At 38.1% G+C, this 23964-nt stretch overlaps 1 protein-coding gene across 4 annotated transcripts in view; it reads right to left on the bottom strand.

Annotated features, from left to right (window-relative positions):
• The window catches only part of KIF16B (kinesin family member 16B), a 137662-nt gene that overhangs the window by 10920 nt on the left and 102778 nt on the right, over nucleotides 1-23964 (bottom strand). For all 4 annotated transcript variants that reach the window (XM_058836038.1, XM_058836040.1, XM_058836039.1 and 1 more), the window contains one exon: nucleotides 9871-9954. In XM_058836038.1, the coding sequence (XP_058692021.1) occupies nucleotides 9871-9954 (84 nt within the window). The remainder of the gene's footprint in view (nucleotides 1-9870; nucleotides 9955-23964) is intronic.

Below are 23964 nucleotides of genomic sequence, written 5' to 3'. Positions count from 1 at the left end.
GGGTTTATTAATAATTGCACCCAGCCAGCTGTGGGGGAAAAGTAGAAGATAATTTTTCCCAGCCTTTTACCTCCTTCTCTCCCTTCAGGTCTGACATGTCACATTTTGAGAATGTTCAGTAGCCTCTGAATGTTAAAGACTTCACATTTTTGTTTTTAATTATGTTAACTCTCCTTTATATAGCCTACAGCATGTTTAGAATCAGAGATGAGATTTCCAGAGAGGTTGTCCAGAGGTCCACCACAGCAGTGGAAAATTCTGAGTGGTGTGGGATGTGGGAGGATATAGGCCAAGCCCTGAAGAAATTCTCTGCCCTAATAGTTTGGAACTTTCCTCCTGAATAAATTCAGAATCCAGCTGAGGGGAAGAAATATCTGAAAAAAAATTGTAATGAGAGGTCTAAAGAGAAGAAGGTTATTGAAATGTGCTGGTTAATGCTTATCACACACTGCTCATACAGCAGCAGGTACAGCCAGAGGGGCAGGAGAAGAAATCAGCAGACACCCTGGTCACTCAGTCTGCAGTTAAACCAGAAGGGCAGCCTCCACCAACAGCAATTTCCCCTGTCCAGAGAAGGAAATCTAAAACCAAATCCATTTGCCTGATGAATGATGGGGAGTCAGGACCCTCGCAGCCAGCAGAGGAATCAGAAACAGAAATAATCACTGAGTCTTCGTGCTTAGAAAGTCTTCACTATCTGAGAAAAATCTCACCTGATGGCCTGACAAGTCATTATTAAGTTGGTTGATCTGAGTCTGGAACACCACAGGCAATGGTACAGTTTTGTCAGCACTGAAGCAAGGCACTTGGGATTCCTGTCATATGATCTGCTTATTGATCAGGGAATCTAAGGGAGGCCTGAACCTCTCAGACTCTGGACACAGCTTTTAATAAGTATGAAGGAGAGATACCTTTGCCCAGAAGATATCCAGCTGCAGCAAGGCCTTTGGAAGACCATGGAGCAAGGAACCCAATGCTTGTGAGAATTGGCTGTGATAGAGACCCTTCTTTCAGATGACAACCAAACCACTGAGAGTCCAGAACTGGTAAAATGTACAACACTGATATGGCTCAAACTCTCATAACTAGGGACACAAGCCTATGCCCTAGCACCACTGCAGTGATTGAGGAGGATGAGACAATGTATGAAAAGGAGGTTTTGAGTGTATGAAGACCCTGTAGACAGCCCGACAGAAGCACAAATGTCATCTGTGGAAACAGACCTGACAGAGCATATGTGGAAATTGGAAGACAGGATCGCAGAGACTGATCAGAAATTCAGCAAGGAACTTAAGGAGGGCCTTCTTCAAGTCTTGTCAGTACATACCCTGAGCCCCTTTCATCAGCAGCAAACATCCCCCAGGATGTAAGGAGAGGGGGTGCACCCCACAAGCTGACTTGTGGTTCCTTCCATATGAGCATGAGGAAGACATGAGAAGATGGGATGGAAAGCCTACTTCTGTCCTGGCAGCACGGGTGCATAAACTAAAGGAGAAAATTACTAACAGAGAGAGTTCCACCAGAATGAATGTAGCTCCAGTTTCCCAAGAGAAACTTCTACAGACATATGAGTCATGGACCAAATGAACTCCGTCCATATCTGGGAGATGGTCAGTGACCACTGAAAGTGTATTTGTATATAGCTATATGTAGATATGTATAGACATGTGTGTTTACAGTTGAAATGTATTAATTTGGGCATTAATCAGACAATATGGGATAAGGGGTGGAATGTCCTGGGGTAATCCATAATGTTATTGTATTCCGTAACTATCTGCACCCCCCAGTATTGTATCATAAGACTCTACCAAAACTAGAACCTTGTGTGTGGAGGGGTTGTTATCTTGGGTGCTTTTAAAACTGTCACTCTCAGGCAGCTTCCAGCTTTTTTTGCCACAGGGTATTCACTCTGTGGGCTATCTTGTCTTTGTTTAGGCAAAGGCTTTCCTTCTCTTTTTGGGTTCTCTTTTCATTTTTTTTCCTCAGCTCAGAGAGTTAAGAGTTTTGAGCTGCCTTGGGGTGAACGCCACAGGTGCCCTCCATAAAACACTCCTTTGGGCATGTTCAGAGGTACCTAAATGACTTTGGAACTAAGCAGGTAAGAATCAAGCTTCTTTAAGCAGCAAAATTGCACTAAAAAATACTGGGACTGACATTTTCAGCCTCTTGGAAAAGTCTCTCTATGTTTTTCATGCACAGAATAATGCATGTTTCTTGAATCAGAGTTAGTTTCCTCCAAAGTTGTACAGGTGAAGCAGATTTTACCTCTGTATCTCCAGAAGTGCTTGAATGACACTAAAATTTCATTTTACCCAAGGTGGTACTGAAATTTACTCAAATTCATATACCTTTTTGAATTTTCTTAATGTGCAAGCATTCTGAGAGATGCCAGTTATGATTCAAGGTAAAACTGCTCTCTCAGGTTTTCAAAACCCAAACTATTCATTATAGCTATTTGGAGCATTTTTCTGTGCAAGTCTAATGGCATGAGCACATTATGCTGAATTACTATAAAGCTACATCAATTGAATTAACGTCTGAAATCGGTCTATGTCCCAAATTACAATCTTACTCTGCCTAAAATTTGTTTCAAATCCACAGGACTTATTATTTCTTACAATGTCTGCATGATAAAAGCTTACATTTATTTGCTTTAGGCAGCTCCAATGGAAACTGAATTGTAGGCTGGCAGGGAAGCAAAAAAAAGGCAGCAAGGGCTATGATTTACAGGTGGTCTATCAGTGTGAGTCTTGTTTGGGAAGTGAATGGCCATACTGAAAAGGATCAAAACAGACCTGACTAGTGAAGGAAACCAATCTTTTCTCCTGTCCACAAGTCAAAACAAGTCCTGTCAAAATTCATTTAGAAAGAACGACAGGATTGAATTTAGCACACATCCCTGGGCCAGTAGTGACAGTGCGTCGTCATCTGCTGGAGTGGGCTTGGCAAACACCTACCAAACAACCTGACATGCATCAGCCTGTGCTTCCTCTGGGGAAATGCCGTGCTGGAGGATGACTGATACACTTGCTTTGGAAAGGGGTAACACTGAATTCAACCCAGTATCCTTCTCTGAGCACTCCTTTTATTCATCTGCCTACACCTGTATGTGCAGAGCCTTTAATAGAGACTGCAATGAAGGTACACAACTGCAAAACTTGATTTGTAGGAATATGCTGGGAAATTTATTCCACCCTGACAGCAAAACACATTAGGATGTGGAGCTAAACTGCAGCTCAAACTATATATTGTCCTATTTTCTAAACCTACTAAATCATGATACACATACCTCCTTCTTTTTCTGATACTCTGAAATATCTAAAAAGGAAAGGGAAAAATAAAAAGGCCTTCAAATTGCAAATCCTATTTAGTTATTTGGTTGTAATGTAGATAAACATTTGATCACAAAAGATAATTTTTGAGGTAGGGACCTGAAGCTATACACTTAAAGAAGCACCAAAATTCTTCTAAAGAGATACATATATTATGCCACATTATCTCTAGTAAACTCTGCAGAGCAGGGCTTCAGACCTGATTTTGAATTAGGCCCAGAGTTTGAGCAAATGAAACCAAACTTACCATTCCTTTTGCATCCAGTAGCCTGTCGAACCAGAGCTTAAAATGAACTCATCCAGAAAATAACCTCAGGCTATTGTTCCTTCTAAATGACCATCTTTATCATGTGTTTCTATTACAAGAATAATGTCTTGCATTGTTGCAGGCTACCTGAAGCTCTACAGTATTTAATCAAAGTAACGTTTCACTGGTATGGCTTCAGCAGCTGACCTATGCGAAGTTCTGCTTCTTTGTATCTAGTGACTGAAGCCAATAAGTAAAATTAATTGTATTTATTAATTTTTTGGAGCCAAAGGGGTCTCACACAAGAAGCAGAACCACTCAAAAAAAGATTAAATGCTTTGCTGCTGAGAGCCGCTGCAACTCCTCTTTGAGGGTTGATGCTTCAAAACCAGAAAAGCCATGTGCCTTGGGCTGCCCTATTGACAGATGGGAACCTGATATGTGAACTTGCTCTCAGATAGCTAACTGCAAAATCTTACTGTCTGCCAGCAAGACTTCAGTGCTGTTGTGGAAAAGCAGTTATTTTTGTTCTTAAATTTTTCAGTGGTTAATAGAGGTTATGAAAGGCATCTGGTGCAGACTGACTGTATCTAAGTTAGAAAATTATCTATGACATGGATTTCATATAACTGATATTCACAATATGGCCCAGCCACACATGCTCTCTTGTCTTTGTGGAGGCATCTATACCCTTTCCTTCCCTGATAACACTGCATCCCTATTATTTAATTTCTCTAGTGAGAAATTAAAGCCATCACTCCAAAAGAGTGTGTTCTGTAATTCAGACTATGAGTATGAAACAATCCTTTCTAGGATTATCAAAAACCAACATTTGCAGCAGTTTGCTTTTGCACCAGTAGTGCTACTGGTGTGCATTCATACCTGGGAAAAAAGAGAAGTGTTTCTTTTTATTTTCCAATAAGTATCAAATGTATTCTGAATGTGTTCTGAAGTCCATCTTACCTAGCTTCTGCTAAGAACAGTATTTATCACCACACAGTCAGAGGTGAACATTCATTCTTCAAGAGTCAGGCTGGTGAGCAGTTGCATAAAGCTCCTTTTAGAAAGTTCTGGTATTAGGGATGTTGTAAGCTGATGCCTGTGTCTAATAATTTCCTTTTAGTAATCACTTTGAGCAAACATGTATACAGTAGCTTTGAAAGGTCTTCATGAGTAGTGTGAGTCAGGAAAAAATAAAACAGAAATGGTAACTCTAACCCCACTTGATAGGATTTTTGCAATATAAACATCAATTCACCTATAGCTAGCATAGGTTCTCTCAGTTAAATATATTTAGGAATAGGGCAGTGAAACAAAGACTTGTGGGGAGCACTACTGAAGCTCACACTGAATATTCAGGTGATGAATAATCTAAAATCTCAGTAAAATGTTTCTGTCCTCATGACTTCAAGGAAAACCTCAAGGTCTGAGGCAGATTCAAACATCCTGTTTGCTCAAATTTGTTGACAAATATTTTGAGGGTGTTTTTCTCCTCAGATGTTTCTACTGCTGGCTTCCCCCAAGGTGTTAATTCAAAAACTAGTGAGACACTTAAATAACAAGAATCAATCCCAAGTTCAAGAAAAATGTGCTATTTCCATTATTTCACCTTTTCCTTAAGAACCAGATTCCTGGAGCCACCTCAGCATAATGTGACTTTTAAAGGGGAAACATGGCATGGCTAAAGTTAGAGACTTATTGAAAAAAAAAACCAACCCTAGAAATCATCACCCTCCAAAGGAACTCAAGTAAAAATACAAACTAAAAACTAAACAAAGGATTTGACTTCTAAGTTAGTCTAATTTTGGAAGGTTAATTTTGGCTAAAGGTAACAGCAATATTTCAGCCAGTCCAGTGTCTACAATACTTTCCCCAGACAGTTCTACAGATTGGACAGCAAAATTGAATTATGCAGCTCATTCAAGACTTATTTCTGCCTCTTGCATTAACACCTATCATGGAAATACTCATCGGCAGACATCAGGAAGTGAGGAGGTTAAGGACAATTATATTATTAATTTAAAATAAATTGAGCATGTCTATCTTTTAAAGAGGTTCAAAGTACCAAGAAAAAGAGCAGAGGCAATGCCAGGAAGGTGCATATGCTTCCACAGATCATGACACAGGCTCACATTGCCATACTGTTAATAGGTTGGCTTTTGTTTCCTGAGTTCTGTAAGTGGCAACAAAAGACAACACATGACTCCTACTAACTGCTGAGCTTTATTTCTAGATCACAGACCACAGGATATTCGGAGTTGAAAGGGCCTCACAAGGATCAAGTCCAGCTCTTAATGGAATGGCCAGTCTGGGGATGGAACCAACAACCTCGGTGTTGCCAGCGCCACACTTTAACCAACTGTTGATCCCTAAAAACCCCATCAGGGATTTTGTTTGTTTCTCCCTTAGCTGTCTGCAAACCAACCCGAGGAAATGCAGCCCTGACAACAGGGAAGAGAAAACAGTGAACAGAGACAAGGAGATACACTAAGGCTTGTGAGAGTTTTTGTTTTCCTTTAAGCAATAACCCATTTGGATTTAGTTGGCATAACAACAGTTTTTTCCTAAACACACTGATGACAGCAAGGGCAGGAAAGAAAGCCTAGTGAGTCCACGAATGCAAAGCTTCTGACTAAAGAGTCAAGAAAAACAGCTCAATCTGCTTTGTCAGCTTAGACCCCTGCCCAGTTTCTCTGCTGCACAATGGGAAAACAGGGCTAAAAATAATCCTCATACTACAACAAAGCATGAGTCTAAGAGAAGAAGAAAAAAGAATAATCAGGGGAATGATATGATACAGAAACACAGTATCCACAGAAGCTGGGATTTCAGGAAAATTTCTTTTTAGTGTCATTCCCAGACCTAGCAACTCACTAAGGAATAAAAGATACTTTGCAGTTAAAACAGGAATAGATACATTCACTGACTCAAGTATTTCTTGTGGTAAGTACTTCCTTTACAAAGCTTTTCCTTAAAAAAATATGAAAAAATGAATATACATCATCTGAATTCACTTTAAAAAAGGATCCTATACTCTTACCTACTGATTTCTATTTGCAAAAAAGGATAGATGCACACTAACTTCTGTTCATTAACTTTACTCAAAAGAATTCTTGGCTGTTTCATTTAAGGTGGTTTTAATCAAGCAAGGTTGGCTCTGAAGTGAAATTACAGTCTTTAAACCGCAAAACAATTAATTTAGAGTTTTGCCCTGCAACAGGTCCCTGATGAAAAGCTAAATTAATAGATTGCAATAGGGTATTTTGGGTTGATAATTTTAAATATAATTTAGATGTTTTCTCTTAAGATGTATAGGCAAAAACTTGCACATTATTTTCCAAAACTCTATGGTAATGTCAAATACAGTTCAAAAGACTTGATACCAACAAACGCCAAAGCAGAAGTGTTTACAGGGCAACTAAATATCATGCTGGGGATCTAAGTCGAGTCCTCAGGTTCATCTCATACAAAAATACATCCATGTAATGTGCTTTCCTACAAAAAGGCATTGTGAAGCTTTTGGTTAGCTAGCATTTGTACCAGCTAGGATAAATAAAAGAACTTAATGTTATACACAAACCTTGAACTTACTGTGATTTAAAAATCACAATCCTAATAATTTGGGGCTCTCTGGATTCTTTTACTCTAAGTAATTTCACCTCCATTATGATTAAATATTCCCACTTCTAAACCCAGGCTGAAATAAGGTAACACTACATTTCAATCTTCAAACAAAGCAAACTGCAAAAGCCAGCCCCCTGATTCTAGTTGTCTGGAAAGGTACCAAAACCACCACTGCTCTTCTCAGTACTTCTATTGTGGCAAGAATCCTAGAGATGATGTGTAGGAAAAACTAAATTCTTCCTAAACCATCTTGCAAAGGGACAAATCTAATTAGGCATAAGGAACTGCAGTTGCTAAGAGATGACCTGTGGGAAGTACTGAACTACCCAAAGCTATTTCAGTGCAAGAAGTTGAGGAAAAATGATATGGAGTTCCACCCTATTCAAGATGCATGAATACCTAATGCAAAAACTGGAAGAGCAGAGCAATTTCTTTATCACCATCACTAAGATGACCTCTCCACTAATAATCTTACATAACAGAATATTTGTTCAGAACAATTATTGGACTGGTATTTCAGGCCATAATTTATTTTCAGTCAATCAAATTAGCTCAGATGCTGGATAAAAATATACATTTGTGTTGGTTTGCTAGCTGTTCTTTGCCTTTTCTAACAATGCTGAATTAGCCATTAGCTCTTGACTAAGCAAGTAGAAAACCAAACAAGCTTTTATACCCTACTACAGCTATCACCTACAACACCTATGAAGCTTGAAAGAGATTGCAAAGTGTTTCCAGCAAATCATGAAACAGGATCAGGTGTGAAAGTCAACTGAATACAAGCCATGTTTCTACTTGATACCAAGGTCTAACACTCTCACCACCTTCCACCTGACCAAATTCCCATATGAGAAACACACTACAGTTGAAAAGCCAAGGACCAAAGTCCCTCACAGAGAAAATCCCTCCATTTACTACTTTCTCGTTATACACTGATGCATGTTCAAGGCTCACACTGGATTGAAAGCCACAAGGCATGAACAGCCAGTATTTGAAATAGAACTGGTGCCTGGGCCATCTGCTACTTCTGCAGTGTAATTGCCACTTGCACAGCACAACTCAGATGTTCTTTGAGCCTCCAAAGCATTACATGACTTTGGAAACTGCCACTGCTTAGGTGGTTTCTCTCACTCTTCACCAAGGAGCCGTGTGAGCTCTCCAGCTGCTGGCAAAGCCAGAGCAAACCACTGCAAAACATGTAGTGAAAATAGCATGATTAGCTTGTTGCATTTAATTCCTCATGGCAGGGATAGTAACATTTGCTTGGCTCCTTGTCCTCTTTATCTAACTTTCCCTTAGCCACAGGGCATCTTCAGTTTATCAACACTGTGAGTTGTCAGGACTACTGAGTGGAATGGCCAAGGGGCATATGCCAGAACATATTCATGTGAACAGTTGTCATATATTCTTATGCTTGAAAAATATATAGGTAATAAAGTTTTAATGACCTAATTTAGTTTAAATAGATACAATATAATTTAAAGTTAAAACCTGGCTATAGAGCTGTAAGTATTACATGGCCACAATCAAAGCATTGCTATACACTGCAGTTTTAACATTAGAATCATTACAATAAAATCTGTTAGTAAACCAATGGAAGGTCAGAAAGATTATGGGATTAATATTTTTACTGGTACAAAAGTATGCAAAATGAGTACTAGACTGGAATATGGGCATGCCTTTACGCCATCTATCAAGGATGTGAAAGAAAAAGAAAATTAATTTTGTGCTTCATGTAAGACAGCCTCACATCAGAAGTCAGTGGAAGGATGTTTTGTTGGTAGATCAAAGAAAAGGTGAAGTTCATAGAAAAAATTCAAACCACCTAAGAAAAGATTCCAGTTGTAAGCAATCTACTTTTATATTAATTTCTCTAAAGCTCTACCTAATACTATTCTAGCTCTACAAAGAATGTAAGTCTTAATGACTTGCATAATCAAGTAATCTCCATGTTGCTACAATATAGTTGCAGGGTGCAATTTAGTCTTTGATTATGCCTCTTCCTCTTCCTCAAAACCCCACTTCCTGCTCCTGGGCTGAAGTAAAACATACATTAACATGGAAATATAAGGACCTAATGTGTGATAGGAGTTAAAATCATGCCATCAACACAGCCCTGTAGAACTACCAAAACAACTCAAATCCTCAAACTCAATAACCCTATCCACAATAAAATTAATTTTTAAAATTAATTGAAAGAAAAAAAGAGTATGTTCACAAAACTGGGTTACAAAATAAAACTCAAAGATGCCTCAATATCGCTTTACTTCTGTCATGAGATATTTGGATATACTATGATAAAACAGTAAATCTCCAAATAACACATTGCATTTAAAGTAGCAGTATTTTTTTTCAACCTTGTCTTGCACAGAGACCAGTTGTCTACAGTGAACACTTACCCACCACCTTTCTCCCTTAAATAAATCTATCTCCTATGAACATCTCTAAGAGTTCCTTTTTTTTTCTAGACCAGGAGTAATTTATTTTTTAAGAGATGTTTCCTTACTTTGCAATTTACTGCTGCCATCTCCTGTGTCAAACAAGGCAGTAAGTAACTTGATACTTACAAACAGGCTATTTAATGTTGATCATATGAGAATGGCTTCTGTTGGTCAAGCAGGGAGTACCTAAACACACAGCAGAAACCTGTTAAAAAGTTGGTAATACCTCTAAGTGGCACCTGCGCTCTGCAATCACTCGCTCATCCTTGTTTCCAAAGAGTTTCTTTGGAGGGAATTCTAAAGTGGCGACCTGGAAGACATTAAAGGATGAATCAGCATCAGAAGTGATAAATGAGAAAATTCTCTTTAAACTACAAAGCAACTACCAAATATTCATGAGCTACGCTATATGCTATCACATTATCATTTATCACATTATATCACATTACACATTTCTACTGAGGTTATTGTGATCTGCTCTGTAGTATTGCTAAGATAACAATGCATTTTGTCATTAGAGAATGACTAGAAGAAAATTTAGGAATCACTGTTTGCCCACATAAATACTAAAACTTTGCAATCCAAATGTGATGTGATAGTATCAAAAGGGAAGAACAATTTCTGCAGGAAAGTGCGTTTTAAAAGACTGCATTTAGTCTCTTAAAATCCATGATCTCCAACTGTATGGTAGTGTAATTTGTGTGGTTTTACTTATGTTCTATCACTGGAACAAAGAACTATCCCTGAAGTCAAGCTCTTGGAGGTGCATTGGACTCCAGCCAACACCTGACTTGAAGCTTTTGCTGTGCCCTGAACTACCACTTCTTGTAACTCAGCTGTAGCTCAATGCCATTCACATGTGTGTCCACGCTGGAAGCTGACAGCTTTAATTTCTGAAGAGAATTCACACATGCAGGCAAAATCCTGCTTTATCACACTGAAAATGAGAACAAGGCAGTGGCACAACTGCTAAAAATAATTACTCAGATCTCTCCTTTGAGTTCTTCCAGAGAGGTGTTCAAAGCTATCTCCTCATTTCTTTTTCCCATCCTACAGGGGAAGTGGGGGCAGGGAGAGAAGAGAAAGAGAGAGGGAGAGAGAGAGAGAGAGGAGAGAGAGAAGCAGGGAGAGAGGGAACTGCCTCCCCTTTTTGTATACCAATAAATAAAACGCTTGAACTAATTAAAACCAGCTATATCTGGAAAACACACAGAAGACTCAAGAGCTGGTAACAAGTACCACTGAACTTGGTCTGCTAAGCCACTGCTGGGAACAATGCAGGAGAAAGCAGGTCCTCTCCCCATAATTTGTGCTTGCACTTGAAGGTAAATCAAACCCATTTTTTCCCCAGCACTCACATGATGAGATAGAATAACACAACCTCCCATTGGTATTGCTGGAGTTGTTTTGCAGGTGAAATCTCTGTGTAAAACTGCCTCCCCAGGTTGGCTGAAGATATTGAACCAATAAAAAAGATGCATAATTTTCTAGTCTATCAGTACATACAGGACTGTAGAGAATTTATGGCTGGTTACAAGGAGCAGACATATACTGATTTAAATGAGGAGCTCCATTATTAACATTGAATGTAAGCATGTTTAAAATACAGAGGAATTCTGCAATACAAATAATTTATTCCCACTCTCTGGTTCATCTCCAACTTCAATAATTTTGAAGGAATGTCTAGACATCTTAAAATTATAAAAGGGATGTGGGGCACCAGAGGAGAGGGAAGAGATGTCTGCTCTCCATCAGTCTTGCCAGTATGTCCCAATTATATTCCTCAAATTTCTCCAACCATATTCTTCTCAGTGTTCCTGCTTCTTCATGTTGGCAGGACAAACAGTACACAGCCAAACATTGTATCGTATAATAATGTCCTGGGGACTTATTATCACTGCATTACTCACTTCTTTACCTATACACAATTATAAGTACTCATATTTTCAAGGACTTCAAAATTCCACATATGCAGAAATTGTATTTTATTAAATAGTACTGCATCATGTCACTACCCAGAATAAGCAAAGTAAAACAACTACCACCACAGTCCCCTCCTGGCCATAGGGAGATATTTTTTTTTTTTATATTTATTTGCTAATAAATACTTCCATTATAGAATTTTAAAACAGTATCTATTAAAAACAATTTTCACAATGAACCTACCACTACAGCATCTTCAGACCTACTCTGTGGAGTCAAAGCAAGGTCTTACAGCTAAAATCAGGAATTATTTCTTTATCCAAATTAAGTTCCATCTGAACAGGAATTTGGGGACTATAACAACATAACTTTGGGATAAGCAAGTTGTTTTCCTAAGCTTTAAGAAAAGCTTAGAAGAAAACCAGTTGTATTTCATAAAACCCATGTGTTTTGTTGAACAGAGAAGTAGCTACTCACAGTTTTAACATTTCTTAATTCCCTAATCATTACCACGTAGGTATCTCTGAAAGCAAACCAATCAAAGTCCATTACTGCAGTCATATGCAAGACAAAGGTCTCAGCAAGTAAACTTTTGCTCTGCAGTGTTTAAAGTCATAACATATAAAAATCACATAAAAATCATGAGTTTATTGCTGGTCAAGAAGTGGGGATCTGAATACTTTGTATATTATAAAAGCCACCAGGATGTCAACATGCCAAACTATTCTTGACATACACATATAAAGTTAATATGTTTGTAATGTGCCAGTGTTGCCAGTATGTATATAGAATATACTAATTTATACATATATGTCACTTGGAAAGGTTTTTCATCCTGAAGAGATGTGTTATAAAGGGCTAATCAATTACTGCAGATTGCATCTCTACAGGGCTAGATAAGTTACACAAACCTCAGGCCTGCTGGAACATTTCTGTGTCCCACACTTTTCCATCGGTCCTCTGGCTCCCCTTTTAGCTAAATGATTGGCAGATAGCTATCTCAAATAAAGTACAAAGACCATTTCTGTCACAAAACAAATGACCACCCATCTACATGACAGAAAAGGCTCCAGCCACAAATTTCATCCTAATAGGAATAATAATCGTAATAGGAAGCCAGTCCGTTGTACTATATTTATATAAAAATACACTATTGGTATATTTACCAGAGATAGTGTGCTTATCATACATACATATATATATATATATGTGTATATATGTGTATGGCAAGAGCCCCACAAATATACAGTGATGATAAACATTCTTATCTCATCATAATTTTGATTTGCAAAAAAATTAATTAAAAAAAGGTCAGCAACACAAATATGCTGAAGCAATGATAAGTGTTAAAATAACTGTCTATAAAAATCCTCTGTCCTAATGTACTATTTGATATACAGACTCTGAATGTAATTATGTGAGATTCAGCAAAGCAAGATTCAGTAGAATTTTGAGGTTTATTTAAAATACGTTACTCATTTAAGCCGAAGTGCAGCAGCATATATTTCAATAAATTCAAATTTTGCTATTAGTAGTGCTACAGCACCTTTATAAAACTGTAGAGTAACTTCAGTGGAGATAATCACTCCATTAATAACTGGTACAGGTTAATGCACACAGTACAGTGTGTGACTGTGCAGCATTTGTTCTGGCACTGAAATATGTAAGAGATCTTGCAGGTATGGATTTTGCATCAAGATGTTTGCCTTGGCTCAAACACTGTGAGGGACTTTCACACTATCTGGATTCAGGAGTATAAATTATTCTTTCAGAATTAAATGTTTGTGTGCCCTCTGGCTCAAATTAATTCTTCAGGAGTCTCACCTTGACTATGAGATGAACATTTTGTGACTATGTAAGGTGTAACAGTGGAACTCGACAGGTAGCAAGGTAAATTATTCTCCTTCCATGGAATTTCTCCCTTCCGCGTCTCACTTCCTGCAGTGGCAATGGAAGCATTTGGCAGGCAGTCCTTTTTGGCAGGGATGTTTTGTCATTTTCTAGGGCTGCTGATGAGGTGATGTATTTTCTGTCAGGGGAAATTAAGAGGCATATTCCCCAGTCTGATAGGAAGAGAGGGCTTGAATGATTTCCTGAGAAGCTTCTGTATGTAGCATGCAAGATTCTAATTTTTATTTTGACAGCAGAAGCATCTCCCTACTAAAATTAATCACTGCATCGCTGCAATCCAAATTTCATTATATCCACAGGAGTGCGCACACACGTGCATGTCTGTACCATGGGCAAGGCTGGGACTATGCTTAGGCCCAAAAGGCAAAGCCAGATGATATATTTTAAAGTAGTACAGAGAGACCTCAAGACTACATATCAGCACCCCTAATGTCTTTAAGACATTAAACTTTTTACAGTTAATGATGTTTATCCTACCTGGCAATCATTGCTAGGCAGTAGCAGTTGTAGAAAGAGACAAACAGTCATTTGTAATTTACCCCTTAATTACTTTACAATAAATAAAGACCATGTTTTATTTCTGGATCTAGTTAGAGGCATGTTATTTGTCTGTCTCTGCAATATTATCTGTAAGAAACAACAATTGCCTGCCACAATGGAGTATTTGTGGGTTAGTACAACCAAATTTAGACAGTATTAGGTTCAGTCCTTAAGCAGAAGGTGCTTCGTACCCAGTACACATTATTTTCAAAGTAAACTTTGAAAAGCTGAATGGATTCCACTTCTCCCACATTCCAGTCAGGAGATGTTTTAGCAGGTGTTTAATGCTGGTAAGAGCAGATGGCACCTGTTCTATCTTACATACAACTCTGACCTTAAGATCCTGGGAACAGCACATACCTAACAACATCTCTATGGAAGCAAACCCTTTTAAAGTGAAACTATGACTACTTCATAGTCTTCAACTACTGAGCCCCAGGGAGAGATGCAAATTTGGAGATTGGCCTTTTGGAAACCAAGAGAGTGAAAATGAAGGCTCCAGTACCATGAAATGCTCTGCCTGGGATGGGGTGTACTCTCATTGCAGAACCTTTATGAAAAATAGTCATCAGCATCTGAAGGGTGTCCTTTAATTTCTACCATCATCTGTTGGAGACTTTTCACTGACGTTATGTCTGCTTGGGGACCTGCTGGATTTAATTCAGTTCAGGGGTTTTATGGTACAGCAGAACAGAACATGTTAATGAAAACTCTTGTACAATACTTTGCAGATATTTCAACATACAATGAGCCAAAGTAAAATACCACATAATACAGCCATGTATGTAGGCTTGTCACTTCTGAAACATGAAATTGTTCCAAGTGTTATGCTCCCTAAACATTAAAAAAAATTTCTGACATCAAGCAAAAATCTACAGATTGAAACATCTCATTATCTTTGGCTGGTACAGTCTATGCCTTAGTGCCTACAATAAGGTAAAAGACTTTTTTAAAAAAGAAAAACAGGGCAGACATTGATGGAGGCTGAGTCATCTTTAACCTTTCATCCTAAATTCTCTTTGTACTTCAATGTTTTGATATATTTAAATGGAGGGGGGAAAGGGGAAAAAAGAAAATTAAGGAAATGCTTACTATTTAAATTAAAAAGTCAGTCATCTTTAATTCTCATGTTACTTTTACAACGCTGAATTTTCTCGTTTTTCAAAAAGTAGGTCTGACTTTTGATCCTTTGTACCAGAAATCTCTGTCACAGATGAGAAAAATCAAAGAAAAGAATGTGGCACGATTTTGCAGCCACTGTGGCTGCACCTGACTTGATTTTGCAGGGAGTAATGAAAGAAAAAACTCCTACTTTTAGTTTTTGAAGTTTAAACAAAGTAACTTAAGCCTCAATTTCTCAAGGCGTACTAAGACTCACAGACTCTAAAGAAACTAGCCAGAAGCTGTATTTTTAACTAGGAACTTGCACCAAGTATTTATGGATTTTTCAAGGTGAAAAAACCAAACTCAAACCATCACAAGCTTATTTTCTATATTTTGATATATATTTTATTTGAGATAAATTACCTTTTCTACACAATCTCATAAGAAAGAAGTAGGCAAAGGTCAAAAGTTAACACTTACTAGACACTAAAGGTTGCTTTATAAATTCTGAAAACAATCAAATGGAGAACAAAGAGAAATAATTTGATATACTATCCATTAAAAATGAAAACAACAAAATAACATATAATACCACCTAAGTCATATTTTCAGCTGATATAGCTCAATCTATATGAAGTTGTGTGAAGAAACCTCTAAACTTATTCTCCTTTGAACAAAATAGAAATACAGTCCTCCACTGTGTAAACCCTTCAGCACTCTCCCAACATGTATGCTACAGGCAAGTCATGCCCTCAGAGGACAGAAGGAACAAAGACATTATTTTCCATTATCAATTAATCAGGAAGAGAGAATATCCAGGGAATTACTTTCTGGATATTCAGCTTGTCACCACTTTTTCTCTTCCATTTCTAATACTTTATTTTTTTCATCTCTCCCAACATGCTCTCTCCCCACTTCCCAGCTTCCCAACTTGTCTCTGTTTCAACACTGTGCTTTCCTCCATTCCTGCATGACCTACCTAATTCTTTTCCTTATTCCCCTGGGTCATTTGCAATCCCCCCTACTATCTGCCAGAAGGGAAGAGGGAATTGATATTCTCAGGAGGCAGCATATCCAAGGATTAGCCAAAGCTCTGAGGTGGACCCATATCAGCATTCTAATGAGTGAACTCCCTGGAGATGGCTAAACAGCAGCAACAAAAGTCACTATTTATCATAACAAACAAGGGTAATTAACCTCCTAAACTGAGGAAAACTCAAATGACCAGGAAATAGGAACAGGAAAAAGGATGTAAGCAATCTTCCTCCTGCAGGAAGGGTCCCCAGTGCCAGCCCAACAGTCAATCTTTCATTGTCACTGAGGGGAGCAAACTCTGCACCCAAGGTCTTTGTAGTGTTTCTGAGAGCCGAGAGCTGCTTTAGGCTCATCCCTGCTGTGTCTCAGCTCCCAGGCTTACAGCTCTCCATCGTTTTCTCTCCTTGCTGCTTCAGGCATCAGGGCCTGGATCTCACTCAAACACACACAAGGGAATGAGACTACCTTTCTTGGGTAGTCTACTCTGAAAAATCTTAAATAAATTGGTTGGCAAATACTTCCCTTCTGACAAATGCATGAGATTGCAGCAATGTACTGGAGTTTTGGGGTTTGGGTTTTTTTGGTGGTTTTTGCCCCTGGGTATTTTCTGTACACAATTTATGCCACAATTTTCTTCCTAGTTCCTTCACAGCACAGCCTTTTGTCTTCAAAGAAGCTGACCCATGTACACAAGAACATTATTTTCCTTCTGCTGTCCATCCTTTTTGCTCCATGCCAAAGGTTTACCTAACCACAGAGCTGTTTTAACCTTTTCATTTCTGGCTAGGAGCAACTCCTGGTTTGCATGTTGCTTTTTGCTCAGCCCCTAATGCCAGCAGCCCAGTGAGCCAGGTGTGTTTTATTCCCTCCAGCACACATCCCACTGAGGTTGGAGTGCACTGGAGACCTTCCAAGGGTTAACCTGCCAAGCAGGCAATTTGGCAACTTCTTTCAATTACAATTCCTTGCTTTTTTCCTACTTATCTCACTGGAACACCATGCATATATATATGTGTGTGTGTGTGTGTGTGTGTGTGTGTGTGTGTGTGTGTATGTATCTTGGTACAAGAAGCACAAGCACTTACATCTCCTCCCATAAATACATACAGTTCTGTTCCAAGTCAGGATGCTGTGACTAACCCCCAATAAATTTGTATTCACCAACAAACAAGCATCTTCTCAGGACACACAAGCTCTCCCATCTCTACCTTTAGTTCTGAGCAATTCTTTTTGAATTTTCAAGATCATTTTCCTTCCTCTCGCAGGTAAAACTGTTTCTCCAAAAAACATTTCAACTTTCTCTGTCCCACTTAAGAGGGACAAGAAAACAAAAAGATAAATTCTCCTCTCAACCACCCTGAAACCTCCCTATGATGATGCAAAAAGACCAAATAGGATTTGGTCATTCAAAGATTTCTCACTTTGAATCATGCCCACCTGCCCATCAATCATTTGTAATTATGAAAACGGTTTGAGAGCTCTCATATCCATGTTTCTCCTTTAAACCAGCAAGATGACCCAGACTTAATCTGCAGTTTTGGAGCTATGGTAAGATGGAGAGGCTGTGGTTTAATCCATGTAAATTTAACTCCATTTAGTTTGACTCCTGCTACCGAGCAAAATCAAATTAACTGCAGCCAAAGAGATTACCTGGCACTACAGGAGTATTTTCCTTAAAGCAATTCTAGACTACTCTGAATAATAGCATACCAAAATAGAGCCATATACCAGAGTCTATATAATATTTGACAAATTACTTCATTGTTTGGTCCATTATAAGCAGTACAATAACATTTAAATACAGAACACCCATGAAAATGAGCAATAGGATGTAACAAAGTTCATGCAAACCTAGCATATTCCTATAAAATTATGCAGTTTGGGGATTTTAATCTTTTATAAAAATCAGAAACTAATATAGCCAGGGCATCTTTCTAAATAGAAAACAATACCTGTACAGCTCTTAGGATTAACAGTGAAGGAGAGACAGACAAAAATTGGCCCAGATGGCAAAGAAAATATTTTAAGTTTCATATACAGGCTGTAAAAAGGCAGAATAAGATAGTGCAGAAGCAGAATACATCAACAAAATGATATAACTGCCTTAGAGGTAAACCAATCAAAACCAAATTTTAAAAAAAAATTAAATTTTAGTTGTAGCTGTGTTTGGAAAATCAGCATGAAAAATTCCTAACATACCATGTCTTTGCAACCTTGATTTTGCTCCCTTGTCCCAAAAGAGAAGTCTCTGGGAGAAAAATACCAGCATGGCATGGAAGACCATTGTCTAAGACAAGGGTATGTGCTGACCTAGAGATTAAATGGACAAGTTTAATACCTACTCTCTGGTGCTCTTAGGTCATGATTTTTCCAACTAAACATTAATCTTTCTCCATGTAGTCTCAGGTCTTGGTTAGTTCTTTAAAGAAACATTTGCTGGTTTTGCGAGGTTGTGTCTTCAAAGTTCAACACATCGATCAATCTTTATAAAGGTATGACTCAAACCCCACTTCTCAAAAAGGTTATAAAGTTATTTTCTGGAGATCTCTGTAGGGTTTATTTTTCTTTCAAAAACAGTTTGGGATTTGATTCATTATCTTCCTGCTGGGATTTCCAGCAAGGTCAAGGCTGTACCTGCAATAGCACAAGGTGGGCCATGCATCAACCCCTACTTCACCATGGCTGCATACAACCTTGCCCCAGCTCTGCATCACATTCCTGCTGATGCTACAGTGCCCATCAGGCCACTTGGACTCCACACTGAGAAGTCACAATACCAATTGATTTAAGCAATAGAAACAGGGTCAGAGAAGGGGATTTGCCACAGCAGTTTTTATGGCTCTCCCTAAGATCTGCTTGTTGCACATGAACTCATCTCAGTGACATCTGGCAGCATTTAATGACACAACCCCATCTCATGTGGCTGACTGATGCCGTAAATTTCAGTCACCCTTGCCTTTGAGAAATGTTAATAATGAAAACTCATCAACAAGCAGCAATGATTTGTACTGCTGACTAGATGGATGCCTTTCTGACTCCTCAAAATTAATGGCAGATCTCAAGGTCTTAAAGAACAGCTGTCACAGAGAAATACACCTGCAAACAAACATGCAGTATGCCTTCCAGTGTGATTTGTTAGAAAATATAAAGTGCTAACTCTCACAACAAACTGGACTGATTATAAGGAGAAGTTAGACAGCCTTCTGCATCATTTAAAGTGGTAACACCAGAGAAAAGGCAGTGCAGGCATGCAAATGGGAAGCTTAAAAGGAATTATTTAGTCCCCTCTCCAAAAGTAAGAGTGACTGATAGTCACACAGGTTATACATTCATTTTCACTTGTGTCTAGTTGTATAGACACTTTAGAACTAGCTGCTTTATCACAGACTTAAAAACTAGCTGTAAGCCTCATGCAAATTTTCCTTCCACTATTGCTGTTGCCACTAGGTAAAGCTTGAAATGACAGGTAACTAAAAATAAATGTAATAAACTTAACAGGTATATTTTCAGGAGCTTGCTTCACAAAGTATTTTGAATGTGCAGGGCAGAAAAGCAACTCTGGGTACAGAAAGATCACTGTTACTATCAGTTTCATGAGCAATGCCATATTTAGTACTGCTCTTGAGAGTCAGGATGGCGGGTAAGAATAGATACTTGTTTCCAAGTATAATAAAATTTCTTGATCAAGAACTTAAAGCTAAATGCTTCGTAAGTGAGACCCACACAGACATGGAAATCTCAAAGACACACTCATGAAAAAGCCAATAAGCTATTGAAACCACATCATTACTTAGGGCAGGGTTAAAAACAGAATGTGTTTTACAGTTGTAAGAATTTGGGTGTAGATTACATGTCAGTAATTTTGTAATTCCCACCTATCAAATGCTTTCTATAACAATGTTTTTCCGCAACAAACACTGCTTCACTGAGTCCATGTAAAAGTCATGCTGCTCCACCCATACACATTTTAGTAACACAGGAAAACAGGGGAAAACTAAAAAAGCACATTATTTTTTTCATTTTTTTTACAACACCTTTACAATGAGTTACAGCACATATGAGCCTTCAGGTACAGAAGAAATTGTACCAGAAGTACAAACCAGGAAATTATGCTGTTCTACCTATTTAAATAAATCCCTGCAGTACATTAATTTGCAATTACTTTACATTACTGTTACTATAAAAAAACTGAACTGAAAACTAAAGGTCTCCTTATTTATTCCCTGATTTAAAAAAAAAAAAAAATGTAGTTAGATTTGAATGTATGGTGATTAATTAAAGGATTTAAAATACTGCTAAAGCTCTGTTTCAATTTTTTTTTTTTCCAGAGAAGACATAACAAGACTAGGACATGCAGCGTTCAGCAGCAGTTTTAAAGAAATATCAAAGCATAATTAATACCCAATATTAATTATATTAATTACATTAATTAATATTAATTAATATTAATTAATATTATTAATATTAATACCCAATAGTACCTACAGGTAAATATGACAGAAAATAATAAATTCAATAAATAAGAAAGTAGATAAACAAAACCATACCTTTAATTCTTTTTGTTATTTGCAGCATTTTAACCAATTATAGATAACCTTCAATTAATCAAATGTTTTAACAACGTGTCCCAAAGTTTGGCACCCATGAGAAGAGTGCTTTTTCATCTCACTCTCACTCACATCACTAACATTCTCATATTGAATTTTGGTTTTCAGACATGGCCAGACAGCTTACCCTCCAACACTATTATTCCTGGCTTTGGTTCTGAAATATGTCCTATAGTAAACCGGACAACATCCTCTGCTTTCAGTCTTCTCTTGACATCTTCAATTCTAAACCTGCAACTCAATATTTTTCCTGAAAGCCACTTCTTTGTGTTTATTTTCATATTAAACCACAAGAGATTGTATTTTATTGATTTTTGTGATACAGGCATGTCTAATTTTTTTTTTTTTTTTTTTGCTTGGGCTTTCTTGCTTTAGGCTCTCTAGAGGGGTTGACAGTTCTCTTTTGTAAGATGGAGCTTTCTCTATGTTGTTTTGCAGAGACAGATGGTAAAAAGGCCCTTCCACTTTTTTTAATATATTTATATTACAGCAGTGAAGAGAGCTTTACAGGAAGATCTCACTGTGAATACCAAACAAGACATTAAAAACATATTTAGTACCTGTACTACTAGGTGCACAGACTAGAGAAATTTGTTTTCTTCCTTTCTTCTAAAGTCAAATCATTTCTAACTGAGAAACACAGTATTATTTTCACCATATTGAGTCTGAAAGATCATTAGCAGGAACATGATAAATGAATACTTAAAAAAACCCTTAAACAAAAAATGCCTCTTGTAGTTTGTAAAAATGCTAACCTTAAGGTCGGTTTTAGAATCATGGAATGGTTTGGTTTGGGAAGGACCTTAAAGCCCATCTCGTTCCAACCTCCCTGCCATGGAAGGGATGTCTTCCATCAGACCAGGCTGCTCCAAGCCCTGTACAACCTGGCCTTGAACACTTCTGGGGATGATGCAGCCCCAGCCTCCCTAGGCAACCTGTGCCAATGCCTCACCAACCTCACAGAGAAGAATTTCTTCCTAGGATCTAACCTAAACCTACCCTCTGTCAATTTAAAGCCATTCCCCCTTGTCCTGTCACTCCACGCCACTGCAAAAAGTCCCTGTCCAGATCTCTTGGAGCCCCTTTAGGTACTGGAAGGTGCCAAAGGTGTCCCCAGAGTCTTCTCATCCCAAGGCAGCTCCCTCAGTCTGTCTCCATGGGAGAGGCACTCCAGAACTCTGAGCAGCTTTCCAACCTTCCTCTGGACTCTCTCTCACATGTCCAGCTACTGTCCACAGTGCTCTAGATGCAGCCTGGGATGCAGTTGGCTTTCCAGGCTACAAGCACACATTCCTGGGTCACACTGGTGCCATTGGCAAACGTGCCACTCTTTGTTAGGGAGCACAAGGCTCAGCATAGCACTTCTGCTCTTTTACTCCTCTAGAGTAGCTAGAGAAACTATAAGCCATAAATGTTTATTAAAATGTGTAACAATTGTTACTAGATACAGAGGGGGAAATTTTTCAGAAGCTTTCCTTTGTTGCAGTTTACATCAGATAAGAATCACCTGTAGCTCAATACCATTTAGTTAATGAATTGGTCATTTTATGAATACAGCAATGCCAAAATAAACAACTAAATTTTCTTACTGTGCTGCAAAATCTGCAATCTGTATTTCCCTATTCATTCTCCTGGTGGTTTCAAAGAGAGGAAAAACCTGAAATATCCTACTCAAAAGATGCCTCATGAAGCACAAGAGGGGCATGGTATAATTCTCCAGATTACAGAGTGAATAAAGTTTAGCAAACATATACAGTTGGGCCAGTAATACCATCTAAATGTGTAAGAAAAAAACACAACAGGCAGTACAGTTGGAGCCTGACAATTTTTGTTACTGTCTATGCTATTTGTTCAAAATTAACCTGGGTATTTTCACAAAAACTAGAGTTTGAGCTGGGTCACTACATCGACTGATATGAAAGGATTCTACTTGAAAGACCTGCTTAATCTGGCAGCATATTCCTGACAAACCGAACAAGAACAAGCTGCTCTTCACAAACTCCATGGAAGACAGCGAGTCTGTCACTAACAGCTAATGATTAATGATGTACATGTCCAAAAGTCCCCTGAAGGAAGGTAATAATAAAAAAAACAAAAACCAAAAACAAAAAAAAAAAGAAACAGCAAAACCTCCAATCCTCCCCTCTGCTTTTCATAAAGCAGCACGAAGACAGAGACACAGGGTTGCAGCCTGTGGCAATCCCCAAGTCAACCAACAGCCAGAAATAGCTAAAAAGTGGCTCAGTTTCAATGAGCACCTAAACCTCCAGCTATATTGTCTAGGAATCCTTCTCAGAGGCATTCCTCTATCAGAGATAGCTGTTATCCATACAAAACTGCTTTACTGATAAAACAATATGAATATTTTGATATTATGCAAATTCAGTAGGTAATTGAAGAGAACCTTGAAAATCAGATGATCAAATAATCAAAGGAATTATTCTGTCAAATGGTTCATCAATTATGAGATGACAGACTCACACCTCTAAATGTTTTTTTTTCAATTTTTATGTTACTCATGTACAAGACTTTTGCACAGCACAATCAATGAAACCTGGCATTTGATTAAACTTGTTTCATTCTGAATCTATCAGAACTCTGATAAAGCTCAGAGAACTGTTTGGAAACTCACAGGTTTCAGCTGCTTCTAGGTAAAAACCAAAAATGGCCAGGTCTCATCAACAACCCCAGAAGGAAAGAAAGGAAGGGAGAAGAGATAGAGAGAAGCTGTATTTCTGCAGAATTGTATGTACCAAGCCAAGAAAATTTTGCTGCACTAATCTAGCACCCAAAGCAAGAACAAACACAAATTAATCCCAAAACTGGGTTTTTCAAAGGCTCTTAGATATTCAGATTCTGTTTTATGACAAGAAATTCATACACTGATTTCATTTACCAACTAGAAATAGATTGAGAATTGTGTATTATGCTGAAAGCAAATATGCTGGAGGGTTTGCTGTTGTCTGTGATTCTCCAGTCCTGGTTAGCAACTATGAATTCAGAGTGACCTTTTGAAATAAATACATTTCCCGGTATTCAAGCGTTCACTGAACTATATGATATGGTTAGCAGCAATGTTTTCCACACTTATTGGAATGAATTCTCCGGTTCATTTGCAGATAGATGTACTGAGAAATATGCAAAAAAATTCTTTAAAAAATTTCAGCAGTCTCATGCTGCAGAAAGAAAGGCCAGGTGAA

This window comes from Poecile atricapillus, chromosome 3, assembly GCF_030490865.1.
Source record: "Poecile atricapillus isolate bPoeAtr1 chromosome 3, bPoeAtr1.hap1, whole genome shotgun sequence".
NCBI lineage: Eukaryota > Metazoa > Chordata > Aves > Passeriformes > Paridae > Poecile > Poecile atricapillus.
Note: the sequence above shows the minus strand (reverse complement) of the source record. Positions and strands in the feature narration are given on the sequence as shown.